The 21,565-nt window shown below is 32.2% G+C and overlaps 1 protein-coding gene across 3 annotated transcripts in view; it reads left to right on the top strand.

Moving 5' to 3' along the window:
• The first annotated feature begins 12,841 nt into the window (after window positions 1-12,841).
• LOC124537084 (protein sickie) overlaps window positions 12,842-21,565 on the top strand; it is a 230,553-nt gene continuing 221,829 nt past the window's right edge. For all 3 annotated transcript variants that reach the window (XM_047113818.1, XM_047113809.1, XM_047113803.1), the window contains exon 1: window positions 12,842-14,164. In XM_047113818.1, the coding sequence (XP_046969774.1) occupies window positions 12,857-14,164 (1,308 nt within the window). In that variant the 5' untranslated portion in view covers window positions 12,842-12,856. The remainder of the gene's footprint in view (window positions 14,165-21,565) is intronic.

Below are 21,565 nucleotides of genomic sequence, written 5' to 3'. Positions count from 1 at the left end.
AACGAAAGATAGAAAGATTGAGCATCATTGTAAAACGATAATATTATTTTAACCATCCCAAACTACTAAAATTACAATATATTTTGTTAGAAATCATATATTTTAAATCTTATGTTAACAAATACTTTCGAACATAATTACTATTTTTTTTATTGAAAAACTACTTTTGATTCTTTGGACTATTAATCAAGGATCCAAGAAAGTATAAAATAGTTTATCTAAATCAACTATCTAACGCTCGAGGTCAATGTAATATTGCTTTAAAGTTTTCCGTAGTTCGCAGGTTGAATGCTACGATAATTCCAGAGGCGATTGTAATACACACCGGTCGAGTAAGATTATATTTAACTTGCAATAGAGCTGGCAAGTGTACAAGTAGTGGTTAGATAAATATGTTATTGTAACTTATTCAAGTTTAATATGTGGGTAAAGTCATGTCAAGATATCTTATAGATCGATATAACTGTACTGATGTAATTTACTTTATAGCTTTCACGAATCAATCCGGTGTATAAATTACTATATGTCTACAAAAGTGTACCAGTTTTTTTCCATAATATTACATCCATTTCCATTAAATACAAGTAACGATAACCTACTTTTGGACGTGAATACTAATCGTTCAATAGATATTTGAATGTGTTTTGATATACGTAGACATCCTAAAATAAACTGGGAACAATATTGGTAGTTTCATTTATAAAAAAAAAAAACTATAAAGTGAAATACAGCCAGGAACAATAAAGAGGCGAGGCTCGAAATAGTTTTTACTCTATACATTTTTACTTTAATCTGTGCTATCCATTAGGGAAATGGTTCTATACGGGGCCAGTTGAAAGTTTTCCGTAGACCGTAGCAGTTCGGACGCTACGATAATTCACAATCTGACGGACACTGGTCATACCGGATCAGAGCTAATACCTGTTGAGTTACAGCCGAGATTACAACCCCGACTTGGTTATTTAATTTAGACGTTCATTAACTACATCATTATTCATTTATTTTCACTATTTTATAGAAGACTATTAAATTCGAACTTTAAATAATGAATAAACTTATTGTAATCATAAGTTATTATTTTTAATTCATTTTTAATGTATATTTTTTCGGTTGTTCCTTTCACAACACTATGTTTAGCTTTACTTTAATTGCTGGTTTACATTTCTTATTACAATACATTTGATGGCTGTTGATGGTTAGCTAGACTTGATTAAACATCAATACTGTTTTCACAGGAACTGCTAAACGATCAGTAATATAAAAACGAAATGTTATACATACATTGTTGTTTAAAAATAGTTTTTTTTATTATTAATAAATTAGTTAGGTGTAATTTTAATCAATACTCATCGGCGTCCATTGGTATTAATGAGAGGGTGACGTTCGTGCTTATAAGATGCGGAGACAAAAGACAGTCAAAAATACAAATAAGAGTATGTAAAAAATAAGATTGCTTGATTAAAAAAATAATTAATTTAACGCGTAGAGGCGTTTATTTGAGTATGAATAGAGTCTACGAAAAAATAAATTAATGTTATGACTGTCATACCAAAAATATCTAAACAATAAACAATTTTCCAGACTTAAGTTGAAAGGCGATTAGTAAATCACTACAAGTTTTAATAAATTGCTTGTTAAAAGCATAAAAGAGAGCACAACGTTTGTTACTCTTGATTTTATTGCTCCGCGTCAAATACTAAATCCAAATAATTTACTTAACTTTCATTCGCCGGGAAACTTTAGTCCATTAGTTCTCTTTCGCGTGTTACTATTTATCTTGTAAGACGGACGACGAAGCGGCTAAAATATTTACATTTCCCAACAGCGTAATCAGAATGATATATCTTTGCAAATTTATTCAAAGTTTTTTTAAATCAGGTAAGTTAGCCTCACTACCATATTAAAGTAGATGCATACGTCTATGAATTTACTACAGCATATTATACACACACATAAAACAATCATATAAAGATATTTGAAAGCTAAATAAATAAAGCTAGCTAAATAAATAATAATACATCATAAATAAAATGACTTTATGCGTTTATTTTACCTGGAGTATCACTAGGAGTAAAAAAACGAATGTTTCTGCTCTCAAAATTAATATTAAAGTGTACTTAAATCAAGTAAGCATGTATTGCACAGACAATGTTATGTTCAAATATAATAGATAGATAACCCTATTAACGATCTTGTCGTTATAATCTTTATTTTTCTTGTCAGTCACAGCAAGACGCGTCATAAATTACAATTTGACTAAATACCTGCAAATTCTCCTTGAAACGGATAATGTAATCCCATTTGGCAATATTTTCATTATTTTCCCCGGAACAGTTTCCCCAACTTATTATCTCTTAATTTAATCAAAATCTGCTTACAGCTGGCAATTTTCCAGAGAATTTTCTACGCCGAATTCGTAATTATCCGCTTTAATAGGCTTTATTTTGTAATTAATTTAAGATCGATGGGCATATTCCAGTCATAATTGGTTACTCGTTAAATTAAATGTATTGCCCTATCATGACGTGACGGTAGTTAGATCATACACCACCTTGTCGCTGATTACAAAATAAATTTATAGGGAAAAGAAACGAAAAAATATGTACATTAAATAAATATTAGACAACATTACATACATCACTCTGATCCTAATTTAAGTAGCTGAAGCACTTGTGTTATGGAAATCAGAAGTAACGTAGGTACCACACACACCCAGACCCAAATCTACATAGAAGCTAATAAACCTTCTACATCGACTCGGCCGGGAATCGAACACGGGACTTCAGAGTGGCGTACCCATGAAAACCGGTGTACAAACCACTCGACCACGGAGGTCGTCATGTTTATTATTTCAGTATTACAGAGTAATTTGAAATAAGTAACTAACTTAAAGTATATGTAATAGATAAAAACCGATACGACTTGAAACCTTCGAAAAAAGATGGTACACATACCTTAAAGATCGGCAACGCACCTGTAAGCCCTCGGTGTTATAGATGTCGATGGGCGATTGTAGTCACTTTTCATTTTTTTTTTTATGGTATAGGTTGGCGGACGAGCATATGGGCCACCTGATGGTAAGTGGTCACCATCACATAGACAAGGACGCTGTAAGAAATATTAACTATTCCTTACATTGTCAATGTGCCACCAGCCTTGGGAACTAAGATGTTATGTCCCTTGTGCCTGCAGTTACACTGGCTCACTCACCCTTCAAACCGGAACACAACAATACTGAGTACTGTTATTTGGCGGTAGAATAACTGATGAGTGGGTGGTACCTACCCAGACTTGCACAAAGCCCTACCACCAAAAGAATAAACCTCTTATTCGTTTGTCATCTAAAGCATAAAAAATGTAAAGGAAAACTAAATTATAAAGACATTATATATAAATTTAAAAGTACATATATCTCGAACGAATATGTAACCCTTAAAACAACACACGCTACATATAAATTACATTCCTAAGCAAATATTGCTCACCGAATGTTACTAATGTTATTAATCCTCCCAATCCCCAGTACATATTTTATTTATTTTATTTATTTATTTATACTTCATTGTACACCACATGTTACACATTATAATATGTTACAATATTATATATAATATTGTAGAGTACAACGGGCGGTCTTATGGCTAAGTAGCCATTTCTTCCAGACAACCCAAATATTTTATTAATAAGACGAGGCGTCGCCATTAATTAATTCTACACTGCTGATTCTATACCATTCAATGCGATAGGGTTCTACGTCAGTGCAAAAACGCCCTACCGAAGTACTTTTTCCGTTTACATGTTAGTCATTAAGGGAATGATCCGGTAGCTTGAACGAATAACTTATGGTCGGCTATGGAATCTGCATATAAATAGGAATGAGGTTCATATCAGAGGGATTACGGAGGCACTTTCCGTCCGAGGGAAGCGTGGCACTGTGCCAGCTACGCGAAGGGTTGGACGTGAAAATATTTAATTTCCAATTTTAAAAGTGTCGATGCTATCTTTAGTTTTAATTTTGGACATTTTGGAAAGATTATGTCATAGATAATTGGCTTGAGGGCCATACCGTCTTATTTCCAAAGATTAGTGTCTGATTTGTAATGTAAGGAATGCTTACAGTATTAGCACTAAACGCAAAATTATTGTATCTGACAGAATTTTTAAATTTACTTAAAACAAGTTACATTACTCGACTTTAACCTAAAAAATAAAACAAAACACGTTCAAGTAAATCCTTATATTACCGTTCAGGTCACGTGACACGGCTTTAGCTAAGTACAAAATATTGTTAGGCGAGACGCAATAAAATAAGGACGCGTATTACTTATAAAAAAAAACAACAATTTTTTTATGATATCCTTATATTTTGTAAATGCCAAGTAGTTCAACAAGTCATTTAAATATTTCTTATATATATTATCTTCTAACTGATATAGTATGAGGCTACTAAGGTCTTTTTTCTAGAAATAACAGCAACAACAGCCTGTAAATTCCCACTGCTGGACTAAAGGCCTCCTCTCCCTTTGAGGAGAAGGTTTGAAACATATTCCACCACGATGTTCCAATGCGGGTTGGTGGCATACACATGTGGTAGAATTTTTATAAAATTTGTCACATGCAGGTTTTCTCACGATGTTTTTCTTCACCGCTGAGCACGAGATGAATTATAAAGACAAATTAAGCACATGAATCAGAATTCTTTACTATATTGTTCATGTAATATGTTAAAAACCTTACTCTTGAAACATTCTATCTATAAAAAATAAACCGCATCAAAATCCGTTACGTAGTTTTAAAGAAGGCGACTTTGTTTTATACTATGTAGTGATATTGTATTGATTTTTTTCTCGATTATCATGAATTTAATTCTAGTGTATGACAATTATGTAGCGACTTTAGGATTACCAATGTGACATACAGTAATAATTAGAATTAGACAGTATACGCGGTAAGGGTAACAGTTGTTCCCATGGTTGGTGGCACATTGACGATGTAAGGAATACGTAATATGTCTTACAGCTTCATTGCCTATGGGTGATGGTGACCACTTACCATCAGTTGGCTCATATGCTCGTCCGCCAACCTATAACACCACCACCACCATTATTTGTAACCAAGACTTGATAAAAGACACGAAACAATAATAAAATAAAAACGTTAAACTATTTGAGAAAATAATTAAAGACATAATGTGATTTACAATAAATTTGAACAAAGTATAATTAATCAGTGATATTTATTATTACAATAATATTAACATCGATATAATTGTCTGTTTATCGCTTGCGTTAAAAATAAAATTTGGTTATCAGTGTTTAGTCTATATTTAAAACATTACTTTCTTTTTGACAACAATTGGCTAAAGATATTTTTCCGGTATTGGACTACAATCCTGATCCCTTGTAATGGAACAAACGGGGCGGGGAGGAAAAAATAATTATGGGGTGGTTTGCTGCAAATTTGATTTCGACGCCTCGCTCTTTTGATTCTGCTATTTTAAGGTTTATTAGGAAATGTTTTTGTATAAGTTAAATGGTCATCAATAAAATATTCTGGGTAATAAATTAGCTGCGAAGATTGTCTTAGTATAAACAAAAAATTATAAATTTTATTTATTTTAATTATAAGTAACTAATTTCAGTCTCGGTAAAAATAATTAAAATTAAAATTTTATTAAACAAAAAGTACTTTTTACTTTTTTATCAATTGTTTTATCGAATACAGAGGCAACAAATTTTAATTCTTTTTCATTTTAATATTAAGAACTTTTTTCTAACTAACTAAGTATCCCTTGATTTAGTTATTTTTAAAACCAGCAAAAATTTAGTTTGACAAGTTTGACTATAAGTCAACTTTCGACATAGTTTATGTCGCAATTCAGACAGCACGCAAGTGTCAACAACAACTGCACAAAATTCGAACACAATCGAATGAAGGATAGAATAAAATAGTGAAATTTCAGTAGTTCTGGATGGCACAATAAAATTACGTTTTACAATGATGCTTTAATGTCTCTATCTTTCTTTACAATGCCACGCAATCGTCCAAGTGTTTTATAATGACAGCTCTATCATTTTTAAAATAAGAAAAAGTGTTATATGCCAGTATTAAACTTTAGGCCACATAAAATAATATTAATAAGAGTTATTGATCAATTAATTATATAATAATGGTAATTCAATAGCCACTCAAGTGCTATATTCATAGTATGTAATAATAATGTGATATAAATTATGATATATAATCACATGATTTTACTCTGTAACAATAGGCATTTTTTCAAGATTAAAAAGTAAGCCGAGTAGAAGTTATTAAAAATACATACAATACAAATAAAGAAACATTAATTTATGTAATATTAATAATTCACATTATTTCAAACAGAAATACGACGATCGTAAAACTCTGTTTGCGGTGAACGAAGAGAGCTCTTTTTCTTGATATAAATACGTAAATAAATGTTGAATAAGAGATACTACAGACGTGCGCGTATTCAACCTTTTTGCGATCGTAAATTCCGAATATATCTCAATTCGAATCCAAGGGAATAAACTCACCGTCTCGTTATTACATTATCATATCAAAGGATTAGAAAGTCTTCGCTTCTGGAATCATCAGAATGAAAACGTCAACCCTCTCACAATTAGACCATGATAAATGGATCACGAAAAATCTCATCTAAATATTTAATCGAAAATTCCCCCACATGCATTTCTGTTGCATAGGGTAGATGTCCGATAGTATTGTTGCAAGCGAGAAACGACTTATTACGCGGGTTAAGTGATGAAAAGTGGATGAATGGGTATTAACAAGTATGAATACGTGAACGTTGTAATCAGATGATGTAACTCATGATTCCGCAAGATTAACGCATAATTTCTAACTGTTCTTAAAATTTCAAAAATGGAATTGAATGGATTGAAATTCTAATTTCCTTTTGCTAAAAATTTATATCATTTTTGTTGAAGTAGAAAAAGTAATTTAAAATGTTATCGATACATGAAAATTGGAGCTAGTGGAAAGTAGTTTCTTTATTCTTTTCACTTCAACTAAAAATGGGAGATCTGTTGATAAAAGTGATGTATAGGCAAATACACTTATCATAAGTTGATTCATTTGCCTTCTTTAAACAAATTAAAAAGAAAAAAAAAAACAATCACATTTACGAACAAGTTTCCTTAATGTGTTCCAGCACCGAGGCATATGTTCAATTTAGTATTCTACAAAGACAAGTGCACACTGTGTTGGAATGCAAGGGGGTGGGAGGCGCCCCTGTTAACCGATGCAAATATTTCTTTCCGACAAAATATTGCTGTGTTAATACCATGCTAAAATGCCGCACAATACCACCCTCTGTGTACTTTTGCTATTGGCTTTTATTATTTCCTTTTATTGACCACGAAAAGGGCGTTCGTTTGTGTTTCGCGATATTAGTTTATCTATATTGTTGTATTAAGTATTTGTTTGCGTCTTATCAATACTATCCCACGACTGAAGTAATAATGGTATAGTCTAAATGTATATATACTAAATAAAGATATTACCTATCTTTCCTAGTGGTATCTTTTTCAGTATCCATTTTGGTCAAAAAAGCATTTATTGCAGTCTTAATTGGCGTTTTACTCTTTTGTAATTTCCAGGACAAAAGGCCACAAATATAGTAAATAATACGAGTTTCTTGAAAGCGTGTCACATTGGTTTTCACGTTCGTGATATTTTATATAATTTCACTTAAATACTCTTTGCTATTTTTTGCCTCAATTATAAAATATTGTGCGAACAGTTTCCAGATTGTTTCATGGAATAACACCATTAAGTTTATATCAAGTTATACATATATGACTAATATTAAAGTTTATTGGAAGTGAAGTTTGATTAAGTATAAAATTTCTGATTCTGGATTAATAAAATGAACAATAAACATTGTATCGCAACTGGAGTCTTACGCCTTGTAATCTATCTTAGGTTTTATCTATATCTTCTGTTTTTAAAAGACATGTAACTCAATCTAACATAATTCTTGGTATAGTATATATATATAGTTTAGTATATGAACTCGTCTATATCCTCACGGTTTTTTCCTTTAACTAAATGCGTGAAGCGACTTGAAAGTTCAGTGACCTATACTACTGCACTGATTCGATCTATCAGTTCTACATATTCTTAAACCTTCGGAAAGGTACCCTTTACCTGCGAACTGGATAACGCGGGATTTCCCACTAAAATTAATGCGATGGATGGATCAAAGATAGCTGCTTTAGCGATAAGGCCGTCTGAAGCACATCATGCAATTTGTTATTCGAATTATCAAAATTAGTTTTAGTACTGGTGCGAAATGAAAAAAAAACCTACTTGGTCGCTAAAAAAGGTTAATATGTATTGTATTTTCAATTTATTGGTAGGACTGTAAAATCTGAAAATGTGCCTTTATTAAGAGGTATAAAGGCGAACAAGAATATCCTTTATAATTTTTAATTGCAATGCTATCCCGTTACTTTTCACTTAAGTCGAGCACGCAAAATGCGATCCAATTTATTTTATACTAAATCTAATTTATTATAAAACTCCCCGACTTCAAATAACTTTGGTCCTGAATAATTTTCTAATTCAGCCTCTAAACCGTAGATTTTATTGCCTTTCGGTTTCCCTAATGCCAAATTGCGACGTAAACTTCGCCTTCCTGACCTATTTAGAAGGATATCGTCGTTTGAAATTCAGCCTTCTTAAGTTTGTATCTCTCTCCTACTTATAATTAGGGAAAGGGACAGAAGCATAATTTTGTAACGAGTACTGCATCTACAAGAGGGACGTGTCATATACACGGATTTGATGTTCGACTATAAGTATTAAATTTCTTTGAACACGTGAATTTGATTGCAAAGTGTAGTTTTTATGTTCATTATACAAATATATCTATTTATGAATATTATATATGTAGATGTCTATTGTATATAATTTTAGTAAAGAATAATTTTATAAAATATATTATTAAATTCGTTACACTAAATATGAAACGTCCTCGAAGGCTGTACCTTTAAGGGTGTACTGTGAATGGGTCGCAAGGCGCCTTTAAATCACTTAAGTGGGAGTAGGGCAAGTAGCTAAGAAAGCCTGTTTTTGCTTACCAGAACCAAGAGTTTGAGATAAGAAATATAAACACCACATAGAAATATAACTTATAAATTAAGTCACGTACTTACTTACTTTTATTAATTTATATTATACATATATAAAAAATAAACTTCTAATTTAATTATGATTTTAAATTAAATCATATCATACGTTTTTATAATAAGTTTATTACGAATATCGAATTAAATATACATTAGCTAAGACTTGTTTTCTATTTTTTTATAGACTGACTTTCAAAAATAAAGAAATCATGTGGCCAAAAGACAGTGGTGCTGTGGAAGTGTAAAACATTTCTTAAATTGTTAGGGCACAGCGGATGTTAAAGTCACTTGTGGTTAAAACTATACTGATATATTTATTATTTAAACAATTAAATTTAAATTTACTTAACCATTAAGCTTATCTATAGAGATTGGCATAATCGTAATAATATAATATTACATCACTACTAACTTTAACCAAAAGATATTGTAACTTTTTGAAACATACTTATTTTAATTATAGAGTACGTCATAAAGTAAAATAAATATTATATATACGACATATATGTTCATGAAGGCTACAAAAGTTCAAAATAAAGCATATAATTTTGAACTTTTGTAGCCTTCATGAACATATTTATAGAAGCTGTTAAACAGTTATTCAATAAGAGTTCGTTTTATAGAAGTACCCTCTAATAAATACCTAAGGTTCGAATTCTATTCTATATGCAGACGGCATGAATCCCGTAGTTCATGACTCAAGAATCCGTACGCAGTTGAATCGTAAAGTTTACCCTCGAGGTGTACAGTTAGTAAGAAAATTGAATTTAAAATACTTCAACAGTCTACCATTTCCCTAACTTAATTTAGCTACTCTTAAATAAATTATTATTAACCGCTCCAATAGGTATAGTTTATATAAAGATTTTAACTAACGATTTATTTCTGTATATATCATTTTCAATAGTATTGTTATTGATATATACTTTGGGCAAGAATGTTATAGTGCGGGTAAAAATTGTGTAGATGTAAAAATTAATATATTATATACAAAGCGTGTTTAAGGCTTCATGTCTCGCCTGTACTTCAAATAAAAGTACATAGAATTTACGTCCAATTCAAATGTAATTCTATAGTACTCGTATTCAAAGACATCTTTAACAATTTTTCTTTTCGAAAACAATATAATTGCTGTTAGTAACTAGTATTGGCTTTGTGTAAGTGTCTACGTTTGTGTTCCAGGGTGTATTAGTATAACCAAATTAACTACAACACAAGGAACAATCTTAATTCCTATGTTTAATGATGTAAGGAATGGTTAAAAAAATCATCACATATAGATTCTAGATTTTCTACATTTATTCTACATTTCCCACTGCTGAGATAGGGCCTCCTCTTCCATTAAGGAGAGTGTTTGGAACATATTCCACCACGCAGTTCCATTGCGGTTTGGTGGAATGCACATGTGGCAGAATTTCGATGAAATTAGACACATGAAGGTTTCCTCACGATGTTTTCCTTCACCGCCGAGCACGAGATGAATTATAAACACAAATTAAGCACATATACATAGTGGTGCTTGGATTTGAACCCGCAATCATCAGTTAAGATGCACGCGTTTTAACCACTGGGCCATCTCAGCTCTTATTGACATTTAATCTTCAAAATTGTAAACGCTACATAATTCAATATTAAATAATCATAAGCGAAAATATAATGAAATGTTCAATACGCGTTGTCTCCATTCAAGTAAAATGCAAGTTGAGTCACGCTCGCAGTCGGTGAAGTTATTTATTGCTCGTACTTTTCGGGTAATTAGGTTACCTTGCGGGGACACTCGGGACTAATTTGTCAAAATCTCTCAGAAACTTCGTCCGGACTACGCTCTTACTGTTTATTAGCTTCCCGCTATTAATGACAAGCGAGTGGAACTGTCTACTTAAATGCTTTCGCTATGTCAACTAATATTGTGAACGAGAAAAACTTTTTTTTTAATTGACGGACAAATTCATCATCAATATCTACACACATAATAAAATTTAAGTGTCTGTTTGCAATAATAAAATAATCATAGTTTAATAAAATCCCTATTATATACATATATAATGCATATTTACAACTCTTGTTTGTTTGCTGTTTGAACCAATTTTGACGGGACTTTTACTACCAGAAAGCTGCTGTAATAAGGAGTAACTTACAACCAATAACTTTTTGTTAAATTCATACGTAATCGCGGGCACTGCTATTTTGGAATATGTAAATGTCTTTCACTCTTATGAACCCAATTTAAGTACTCGCTTTTGATACGGTTTGTTAGACACGTGTATAATCATCATCATCATCATGATCAGTCTGTATTAGTCCACTGCTGGACATAGGCTTCCTGTAAGGCGCGGCATTGAAGCCGAACTTAGGCCCTTCTCATTCACGTTCACCGTCCCCTAGGGCGGCCTACACTACGCCTGCCGATATACGTGTAGATTAAGTCTGTTTCTCCCACATCGCCGAGCACAAAATGAATTATAAACAAAAAATATGCACTTGAAAACTTAGGTGCTTGACTGGAGCTTGCCCTTCAGCCAAATGGAAATTACATACACCACAATGAATTTAAATCATTCACTATACACTCCCAACTATTATGGACTATTTTTATATACTTGTATCAGATATAGAAGCCCTGAAAAATATTTGAAAAAACACTTCTACGAATACAGATACAAAAAATTAATACAATTTAGTTAAGGACTTAACGTTACTATGTTGTATTGCTACCTAGAAATGTTTTTTACAATTTTTTGTCGTTGTTTTTAAAAATGATAAACTTTGTATCGACAATAATATATCTTAAACTCTAAATGGAGAAGTGCGAATGACGGAAAAATATATATATTTTATTTGTTTTTCTGTATCCCTAGAATTTCAATGCAACGAAATGTTTAGTTCGGTATTTGAGTCTAACATATGTAAGATACTGTAATGCAAAACAACCTTCCGGTCTTGGCGCAGTCTAGGAATTGTGTTTTGAATCGAAATTCAAAATGTTTCTGGAATATGTTTTATAAATTTGTGAACAGAAGTGTAAGAGAAGAGAATGTTAGATTGGCTGTGACGCTTATCAGTCAAACTAGGAGTAATGAAATTAATCAAATTATGTGACATCACTAAGTTAGAGAATAGAAGTAAAGTAGGACTTAAGCATCGCTTACTCTGTTTGGACTTAAAATAGCAACTAAATTCAAATTGGTAGTATGTAATTGTAATCCATTTTTATTTAGAGATTGCCTATGTGTGTGGATAATTGCAAGCCGTGTGTCTTATAGATCATAGTACATTGAAGGCTTTTTTTAACGAATAACGAATCAAGCCACATACACGAAATAGCTGTAGTTATAATAGTTTGGCTTAAACTTTCTTGTTTTATGTTAGTTTTCAATCCATCATGCGTATAAATGTTGTCATTGGAGAAAGGGTATTTTGTTTTAAATAAAATTAACTCTTAACTGAATAACAAACACACAGAGGCGTGTATGTCCCATGTGGCGTTTACGTCAAGTTCGTAATTAGATAACAATCGAGTCCGGCGGCGCGTTCGTGTTCGATCCACTAATGACCACGGTGTAGTTAAACCGCTATCTCTTTCCAATCAACAACTAGCTCACTGTTCGCTGTTCCAACATTATAACAGAACCACGAATGATTAAAATTATTATCTAGTCATACAACAATGTAAGTGGCTAATAATGACTAGCCCGAGACGTTCTAAAAAAAGTGGCCCGTGTGTGATCCAACACTTGGATTGGGATTCCCCCTCAGCTGCAACAGGGACGGTCAAACGAAGAAGATCGTCTTGTCCGGAGAACTCTTCAAAGAAACATCTATTAAAAGATGAGGGAATATTCGAAGTTCAGACGCCATCAGATTCTGGCAGTGGTACGTCAAGGAGCCTTGATGAGACTGACAAGTCAGAGTCCCTTCTGGAGGTAGAGGAAAGGATATCATGTATCATAAATGAGAACAGGTCTTCTCAAAGCAATTCCGAATCAAGTGATGTAGATATAATTATTGATAGCTTATTGGTAAATCCCGTCGAAGAAGAATTGTTTGCTCAGAGTGATTTATCTAAATGTGATCGTAGTAAAGCTTTTATAAAGCCACAAGATAGTTTATTAGATAGACATTTTTTACAATCGGTAGAGACAATACAAAAGACCAAAGAGAAGAGAATAAAAACGCCATTGCCTATTAAGAAGCTCAATAAGTCTTTAGATATTGTTAAAAATACAAAGACAACAAATGTAAATAGGTTAAATGATAAATCAAGTGTTCTACCTGTGTATAAGAGCACTGTTCGTGACAGTGATGTAGAACTAAGTGGCAATCAAAAGAAAAAAACTTCGAAATTAAAGTTACCATTTTCTCCTGTAAAAGCAATGGATAAACCAAAGTTTTTTCACAATAAAACTACTTCACAAGAAGCCAAGCCTTCTCCATTGTTGTCGTCTCCGGTGAGAAGAACAATATCCAACGAGTATGTTCGATTAAAATTTGGCAACGACACAGTTGTGAGACGTACTATAGATGGCAAATCGATACAAAAGATCACTCCAAAAATTCAATCAATAATACCGGAGAGTCCAATCGATAATGAGGATCCGTTTTTAAATTTAAGTCCCAATAAAAAGTATACAGTTACCGTCAATAATAAAGTAAGATGTGACAAGGACAACTATGTCATATTTGATCCGACGACTGGCTTTAAACCAGAGGAGACTAAACAACCACGAGCATCAAAAGCTGGTGAAAAATCAAGGATACCCTTAAAGTCTCCTAGCGGTGAAAAAGCTATCGTAACACGGAAATCAGTGAATGTTAGTGACACAGACAGTGGTATTTTGTCCCCTAATTCCCCTGGTGAGACAAGTGAAAAAGTGCCTACGTATTATGTGAACGCTGCAGTTTTTAGTGAAACAGCCAAGAAATCTACCTCAGATCTGGACATCAAAATACTTGATCCTGTAGTTGCAAAGAAGGCAACTGAACAAATAAGGGTAAGTTTCTAGAATTATTTTCACTGTAAAAGTATTTAGTATTGTGTTTCTTAATCAATCAGGTGGTTTTGGCCTTCTTTTTTTACTTCAATACGATTATACCAGTAATATTCTAACTAATTCTAGTTATGAATAGTTTATAAAAATTACGCATAATATGTAAATAGTAGCGACATCTATATATAATACATGATCAGTAACGCCATCTATGTGCAAGTGGATAAAGAAAATAGTAATGTTTTATTTTACGGAATAATATATTTTTTTAAATCCATTACATGATCTTCTATTTATAATTTATTTTATAAATTATTAAATATATTTATTGAAGTAGATAAAGGGTAAACTTAAACAAGAGAATATTTTATAAAATAGCGCCATCTAGTATCATTCATATTTTTAAAATAAAGAGATATTCGGCAGTAGTTCTGCTACTCGGCGTTAGATGGCGTTGAGCAATAAATTGCCCACAAATTCGTTATAAGATCCTTTACAAATTCCCCTTCGTTTGCTGAGCTTCCCAACTCATAGTTTCATATATCACTCTACACCGGTCCATTATTTGGGAGCAATCGTGCAGTTAATTTCCAAATGGGTCCATTTAACGCAAATAACGAACTGAAGGCGCGTACTTCACTCACTTTTTAATGATCGCATTTGCGTTTATGCAAGCAATTACCGTTTAACTGAAAATATTTTTTCATTCCATTTGACTTTACAATATGACGAATTCATGTTGTTTTATACGGTATTTAATACAGTGTTTTCTTCCCCTGATAGATAAAATCATAATTAGTAATAATAATATAAATGACCATTATTTGACATTGTTGTGTTGAATTCATTGCTTTGTTACTTTCAGTTGTATCAAATTGTTTCTTTGTTACGTTATAATTTATTACTATGGAGAAGTCAAACTATTTAATGGTTCTATAGTCATTAGTCAGCCACACCAATACCTACTTTATTTATGAACGTAATATATTATTTGGGAATGACTAATGAATAGAAAAATAACAAAAGGTTATCTTTCCTCCTTATTTAAAAAATATATATGAAAAGGTCTTGTAATATTAAGTAGGGAATAATTTCTGTATTATATGAAACATTTTCAATGGAATATCCTTTTTTTAAGCTTAAATTGTAAAATTATCATATCAAGGTATTTTTTATAGAAGTTTATGGGTTCAAACCCTGGCGCGTAAGATTTTATACCGTTGCTACACAATTTTATACATATTTTATAAAACTAAATACCACCATCTATGGCTCCAAAAATGTCGTTTCTACTCTATTTTATTGTGTCATAACCACGGCTATATTTAACTAAATGAAAAGACACAATTACAAAATTTTATAATCCTAATCACAGATGTTACTACTATTTTATATTTCAATTTGGTAACATTACATATTTTTTCAATAACATTTCAAATCTAATACAATTTTATATTTATATTTTTTCTTTTTTTTATGGAATAGGTTGGCGGACGAGCATATGAGCCACCTGATGGTAAGCGTTCACCATCACCCATAGACAATGACGCTGTAAGAAATATTAACTATTCCTTGCGTCGTCAATGCGCCATCAACCTTGGGAACAAAGATGCTATGTCCCTTGTGCCTGTAGTTACACTGGCTCACTCACTCACAATATTATTAAATACTCCAACTTCATGTTCTTATTACTTGATTTTCGTTAAATACACGGTACAATAAAATATTACAAATAAGAAACGTCGATTAATCAACTACATGTGTCATGTCACAAAAGAATAGAAAGATTTTTGTATTGTCTTCTCTTCCACACTTCTGTTTGTATTGTATTGTTTGCTTTGTTATTAAGCTATTAGAGTTAGTGTATCTGAATGAACTGACACACTGAAATATTTATTATGTGACGTGCGATCGCCACGCAAATTACATTCGCTGCAAGACGATGAGAATCTACTGTCTGATTACTGGGGATTCGCGCTACGAATACGTGATTTATACGTGGTTCTCGGGAAAATGCAATAAAGTTCCACATCCACTCAAATTATCTTCTAACGTGTTATATAGCTTTGAAATAGCAACATTAAAGTTAGTTATATGAGGTTATATGAATTTACTAATAAATGTATTTGTGTAAAAAATAATGTTGCTTGATTTTTGTTTTATTTTAAACTTATTGAATATTTGAACTTAATAAAGATAGCTGAGTGAAATATAAGCATTGAATTTTCAGATTCTAAATATGCGTTCTTTGAGATTCTTATAGAGGACAACGTTTTGGTTCATTCGTGATCGCATCTGGTCTGGCTGGTATCAACACTGAATTCCCGGGTCGCGTGGCTGGGGAGAAAATACATCTAGCAGATACCTTGGATCAGCAAAAGCAGCCACAGAAGGTGGACCGATAACCTGTAGGAATTAGGTAGACCGGTTAAACCTTCCGCTTTCTTTAGGTCCTCGGAAGCATTTGCGCAATTTGGGTAACGGCTGTATCCTTCAGTAATCTGCTATTGCTTCGATGATAGCTTACTTCTATTTATAAATACTATTGTGTAAATGTTTTTAATTTTATCTTCTATGAACAGACCTCAATTATCTAAATCTTTACAATAACGTAATAAATATATATATATATAGACAAAATCATTTTAAAAAATAAACTAAATGTGAATTTTAAAATAAATGAAATTTAAACTTATTGACATTTAAAACGAATCCATTCCACGAGTAGTGTAAGCGCCGGGAGCAAACACTCGACGCGCCGAGCTTAGGAGCACCTCTTGAGAACCCTCGTACTAACGCGTAAAGGCTTTTACTCAGAAGTGAGTGATGAAATGTTTCATTTCCACGTGAAATACAAATGTTACAGTGTTTCAATGAACGTTTGAGGTTCATACGGAAGTGCTTGAGAGCAAAATACATGGAGCGACTGCGTGAAATATATTTAACATTGTCATCGAAGTATCAAGGCGACTCAGTTCGTAAATTGTATGTTATGAGACAACATCAACATCACATACATTACTCCGATCCCAATGTAAGTAGCTAAAGCACTTGTGTTATGGAAAATCAGAAGTAACGACGGTACCACAAACACCCTGACCCAAGACAACATAGAAAACTAATGATAATCTACATTGACTCGATCGGGAATCGGACCTCGGAGTGGCATACCCATGACAACCGGTGTACATGCCACTCGACCACGGAGGTCGTCGTTATATTTAACACTAAGGGTCCCCGCGGTTTCGTTCGCGTTTTGAGGGATTTACATGACTTTGGTATAAAATGTATGTCCTTCCTTGGAGTTCGAGCTTGCTTTACACTAAATTTCATCACATTCGGTTCATTTGGTCGTGAAAGAGCAACAGACATACAGAGTTACTTTCACATTCATAATATTAGTATAGGTTTCTCAGTCACCGCGTCTATGGGTTGAGATAACTGCTTAAATTCCGGTGATTAATTGTATGATTGCGTTTTTAACAAACAAAAATCTTCGGCTTAAGCCTCTTCTGTACATAACCCTTTAACATACACAGAAATCGGGACGCCCTTTTTTCTGTAATTAAAAACTTAAAATATTAAGCAACTAGCCGAATCAATAATGTAGGTTTTCACTTTTACCGTATATTATATACCGTATAGTATATTATATATTCTTTTCTTTTGGTCAAATATTAATATTTGCTAAACCAAATAAGCAAGAGTTTTGTTTGAAGACAATGATGTTGTAGTAAACAGATATGTCATTAACGGGCAAAAAGTGAAGACTAGAAAACGTCCCAATTGGGACGTTTGCCTTCAGTCGTTTTCATCATAATTATGCCAGTCATACCTTTACGTAATTAAAACATCTAGTTATCCCGTTTACTTATTGTTTTTATCAAGCTATCCTTTTAACTTGTAAATAAATGTAAAATAAGGTCCCCGGCGCGGCATACTTTTTTCTGTTGTTTAGTATGGATATAACATATCTGTTTATTAGAATATCATTGTTTGAAAATAAGTCACAGTTGACATAAACAACATAATACTAACATAAGGTTTATATTGCGATACTGTATATAACATAACTAAAGATATATGAAGCGGGTTTAATATTAATGCTGTTAAACAATCCCATCAAAGATCTTGAGTCCAAGTAGAACCTTTCTAGAGCTCTTTACATTAAGGGGAATCGGCTACAAGACCGATGGAAAGCGAGGTTTTAGGAGAAATTTATTGAATTAATTCCACTTTGAAGTATGAAAACGGCGTCTTAACGTAATACTTAGTTTTCGCTTTTACAATGCTTTAATAATTAATTGGTACAATGTATTATTTATATCATCTTGTTTCAATGTATATTGTGATTTTTTTTACTTTTTCATTTGTCAATTTTACTTTAAGCGATAATAAGTTGCACAGCTTTGTATATATACAAGCAAAACCGTCGGTAGACGTTATTTCCCATTTATTAGAGACTTTAAACCTTCTCCAAGAAATGTCTTCTGGTATAAGTTTTATCCATAACGCTAGTAGTTTTGTTCAGTTAGGTAAAACTGTACAACCCCATAAACCGAAAGCGAGTTCTACGATTTATTTTTGTCCATAATAAAATTATATTTCAAAACATGAAGATATTGGTTATTACATTTCAATATACACATATGTATTAAGTTCTCTGATACCTTTACGATATTGTGTAAAATAAATTTCTCGATTAAGTAGTAAAGTAAAGTAAGTAAAGTAAAAGAGCTGTGGTGACGCAGTGGTTAGAACGCGTGCATCTCAATCGATGATTTCGGGTTCAAACCCAGGCAAGCACCACTTTATATATATATATATATATATATATATATATATATATATATATATATATATATATACATAATCTGTGTTTATAATTCAACTAGGCGGTGAAGGAAAACATCGCGAGGAAACCTGCATGTGTCTAATTTCATCGAAATTCAGCCACATGTGCATTCCACCAACCCGCATTGGAACAGCGTGGTGGAATATGTTCCAAACCCTCTCATTAATGAAAGAGGAGGCCTTAGCCCACCAATGGGTAATTTACAGGCTGTTACTTTACTTACATTTTAATTGTTTTTGGATTCTCCTTCGGTTTTTGTCTTGTTTATACTTATTATATATACTATTGATATATATATATATATATACTCCCTTTTCACTTTCGATTTCCTTAAAGTGCAATGTACTCTGAATAAAATGAATATATAAATTAATGCTGTATTATAACAATTGATTGGAATGACTAACTTACAAAATGATAACTTAAAGTATTTGTAAGAAACTACTTACAAATAGTGTACCTATTGTGACATCAATGGCTTTCAAAGACGAGCTTTGTGATGCTGTGACAATGACGTATGTAACATGAAAACTCCAAATATATATTTTTGTCCGCAAATCTCTCGATTCTATAGATAAGACATTTTTTGGACTTTTAACTGCTGGCTTAATCATAATCATTTTCCAAGTCATGAAATGTGTTTCAGTAATAAAGTTTTAGTTCATACTGGAGTAAGAATTATTCGTTTTAATTCCCTCTTCTCAATCAGTAACAAGTCTGCGACCAGTAATTGGGTTACTCTCCCCGCGCGTGAGCGGCCTAACAACAGCACTGGGTAACTAAACCCCCTTTTTTATTAAAATACTGGTAATAATTACATTAAATTACACGCTGTACCACGATTTTTTAAATATTCGTATTTTAAATTCGACGCTATAAAATATTATTTTAATATGTAAATAATGGACTCACTGCACTAATACGAAATGATCATAGCAGATATATCTTAATATAATGACATTTCGAAATTAATACGTGACAAAGGCATACAACATTATGATTAAAAAAAAAAACTTTTAAATCACTTATCGGGATACACTTTTTGAATAAATTCCAGAATAATGAAATAGAACAGACTTTACATAGCTTTAAATAAACTTTACTAATATTAGTAAAAAAATATTATACTAATTGAATACATTTTAATTGGTTACATATGCATCAATAATCCGGTCAGGATGAGTGAATCAGTGTAAACTGCTACTTATATCTTTAATTTTCCCTCTGTGCCATTGTCCATTTTGCTTCGATATAATTTTGAATGGTGCGTGGAAAACTAAAAGCACGTGAACCATAACATCTTTATAAAATTGACAAGCATTTTTCCATAGTCAGTTTTAGAGATTATTCGAATATTCAAACAAAAATCGTGAACACTAAAGATTAATAGGCTATTTGATTGGTTTTTAAAATATATTTTATATTATTAAGTAGAAGTTAAGGAACCCAGTAAAAGTTTTGTTTTTTATTTCTAGTACATAGTTGCCGAAAAATATCATATTGAAAATTCCATATTTAAATAACCCGCAAAAAAGCTACTTGGACAATATGGCGCTGCAATGGGGTAAGTGACGTCACTTTTCTGTATTTTAATCTGTACTACTACTGTATGTAGTATAAAAGCAAAGTTTCCAAGAAAGTGACTTCATCATAAGCCCGGTCAATCCGAGCATTTTGTGTCACATGACAAACGTTTGAAAAAAATTATTGCATTTTTATTTATGGATTTTTGAATAAATTAAGTATTATTTTCAACTTGCGTTAGTGAATAACCATTTTTAAACTCATAATTTATACTGATTACAATAATTCACAATTTATTTTTTGCATTGTCAAATAGTCTATTAGTCATTAAGCATAGCATCCATGTCTATGCTTGAGCCTTCACACAGCCTTTTTTAAATAAACAAGATAAGTTGCATATTAAATGATTGCACATCATTTTACAAGGAATTTCTGGAGTAGTTTTAATACAATAAATAAATGAGCAATCAATGCATGTTTGTATGAAGGTTGTATGAAAGCGAGTATTACACCCGTGACGCTAAAGCTTCTAATCAGAAACTCATGCTGCGTTGTTAATTTGCTACGCCACTCACGCACCGAACCCATAACTCGATTACTATTTACGGCCTCGTTACTGATTGGGACAAGGGACTTAAATACTTTGAAGCAAACTTTAAACTTACTCTTGACTTTGTAACTTTTATTGTATGGGTATTATTGATGATGTTTTTAAAATCATATCTCGGATAAAAAACTATGATAAATAATATTTCAAGATATTTATAAATGTACATGAAATCAGTTTTTCTAGAAGTGTGGAATGCTTTATACAAACCAATTAATAGTAAAGTTGATCCCATCTCAACTTTCATCTATATACAAAAATACTACTAGTATGTAGCGCCATCGACTACAATATAAAGCATCCAAGACCCCAAACAAAAGTAAAAGAAAGTAACAGCCTGTAAATTTCCCACTGCTGGGATAAGGCATCCTCTTCCATTAAGGAGAGAGTATATTCCACCACGTTGTTCCAATGCGGG

This window comes from Vanessa cardui, chromosome 2, assembly GCF_905220365.1.
Source record: "Vanessa cardui chromosome 2, ilVanCard2.1, whole genome shotgun sequence".
In the NCBI taxonomy this organism is placed as follows: Eukaryota; Metazoa; Arthropoda; class Insecta; order Lepidoptera; family Nymphalidae; genus Vanessa; species Vanessa cardui.
This window is presented reverse-complemented; position numbering and strand designations above follow the sequence as displayed.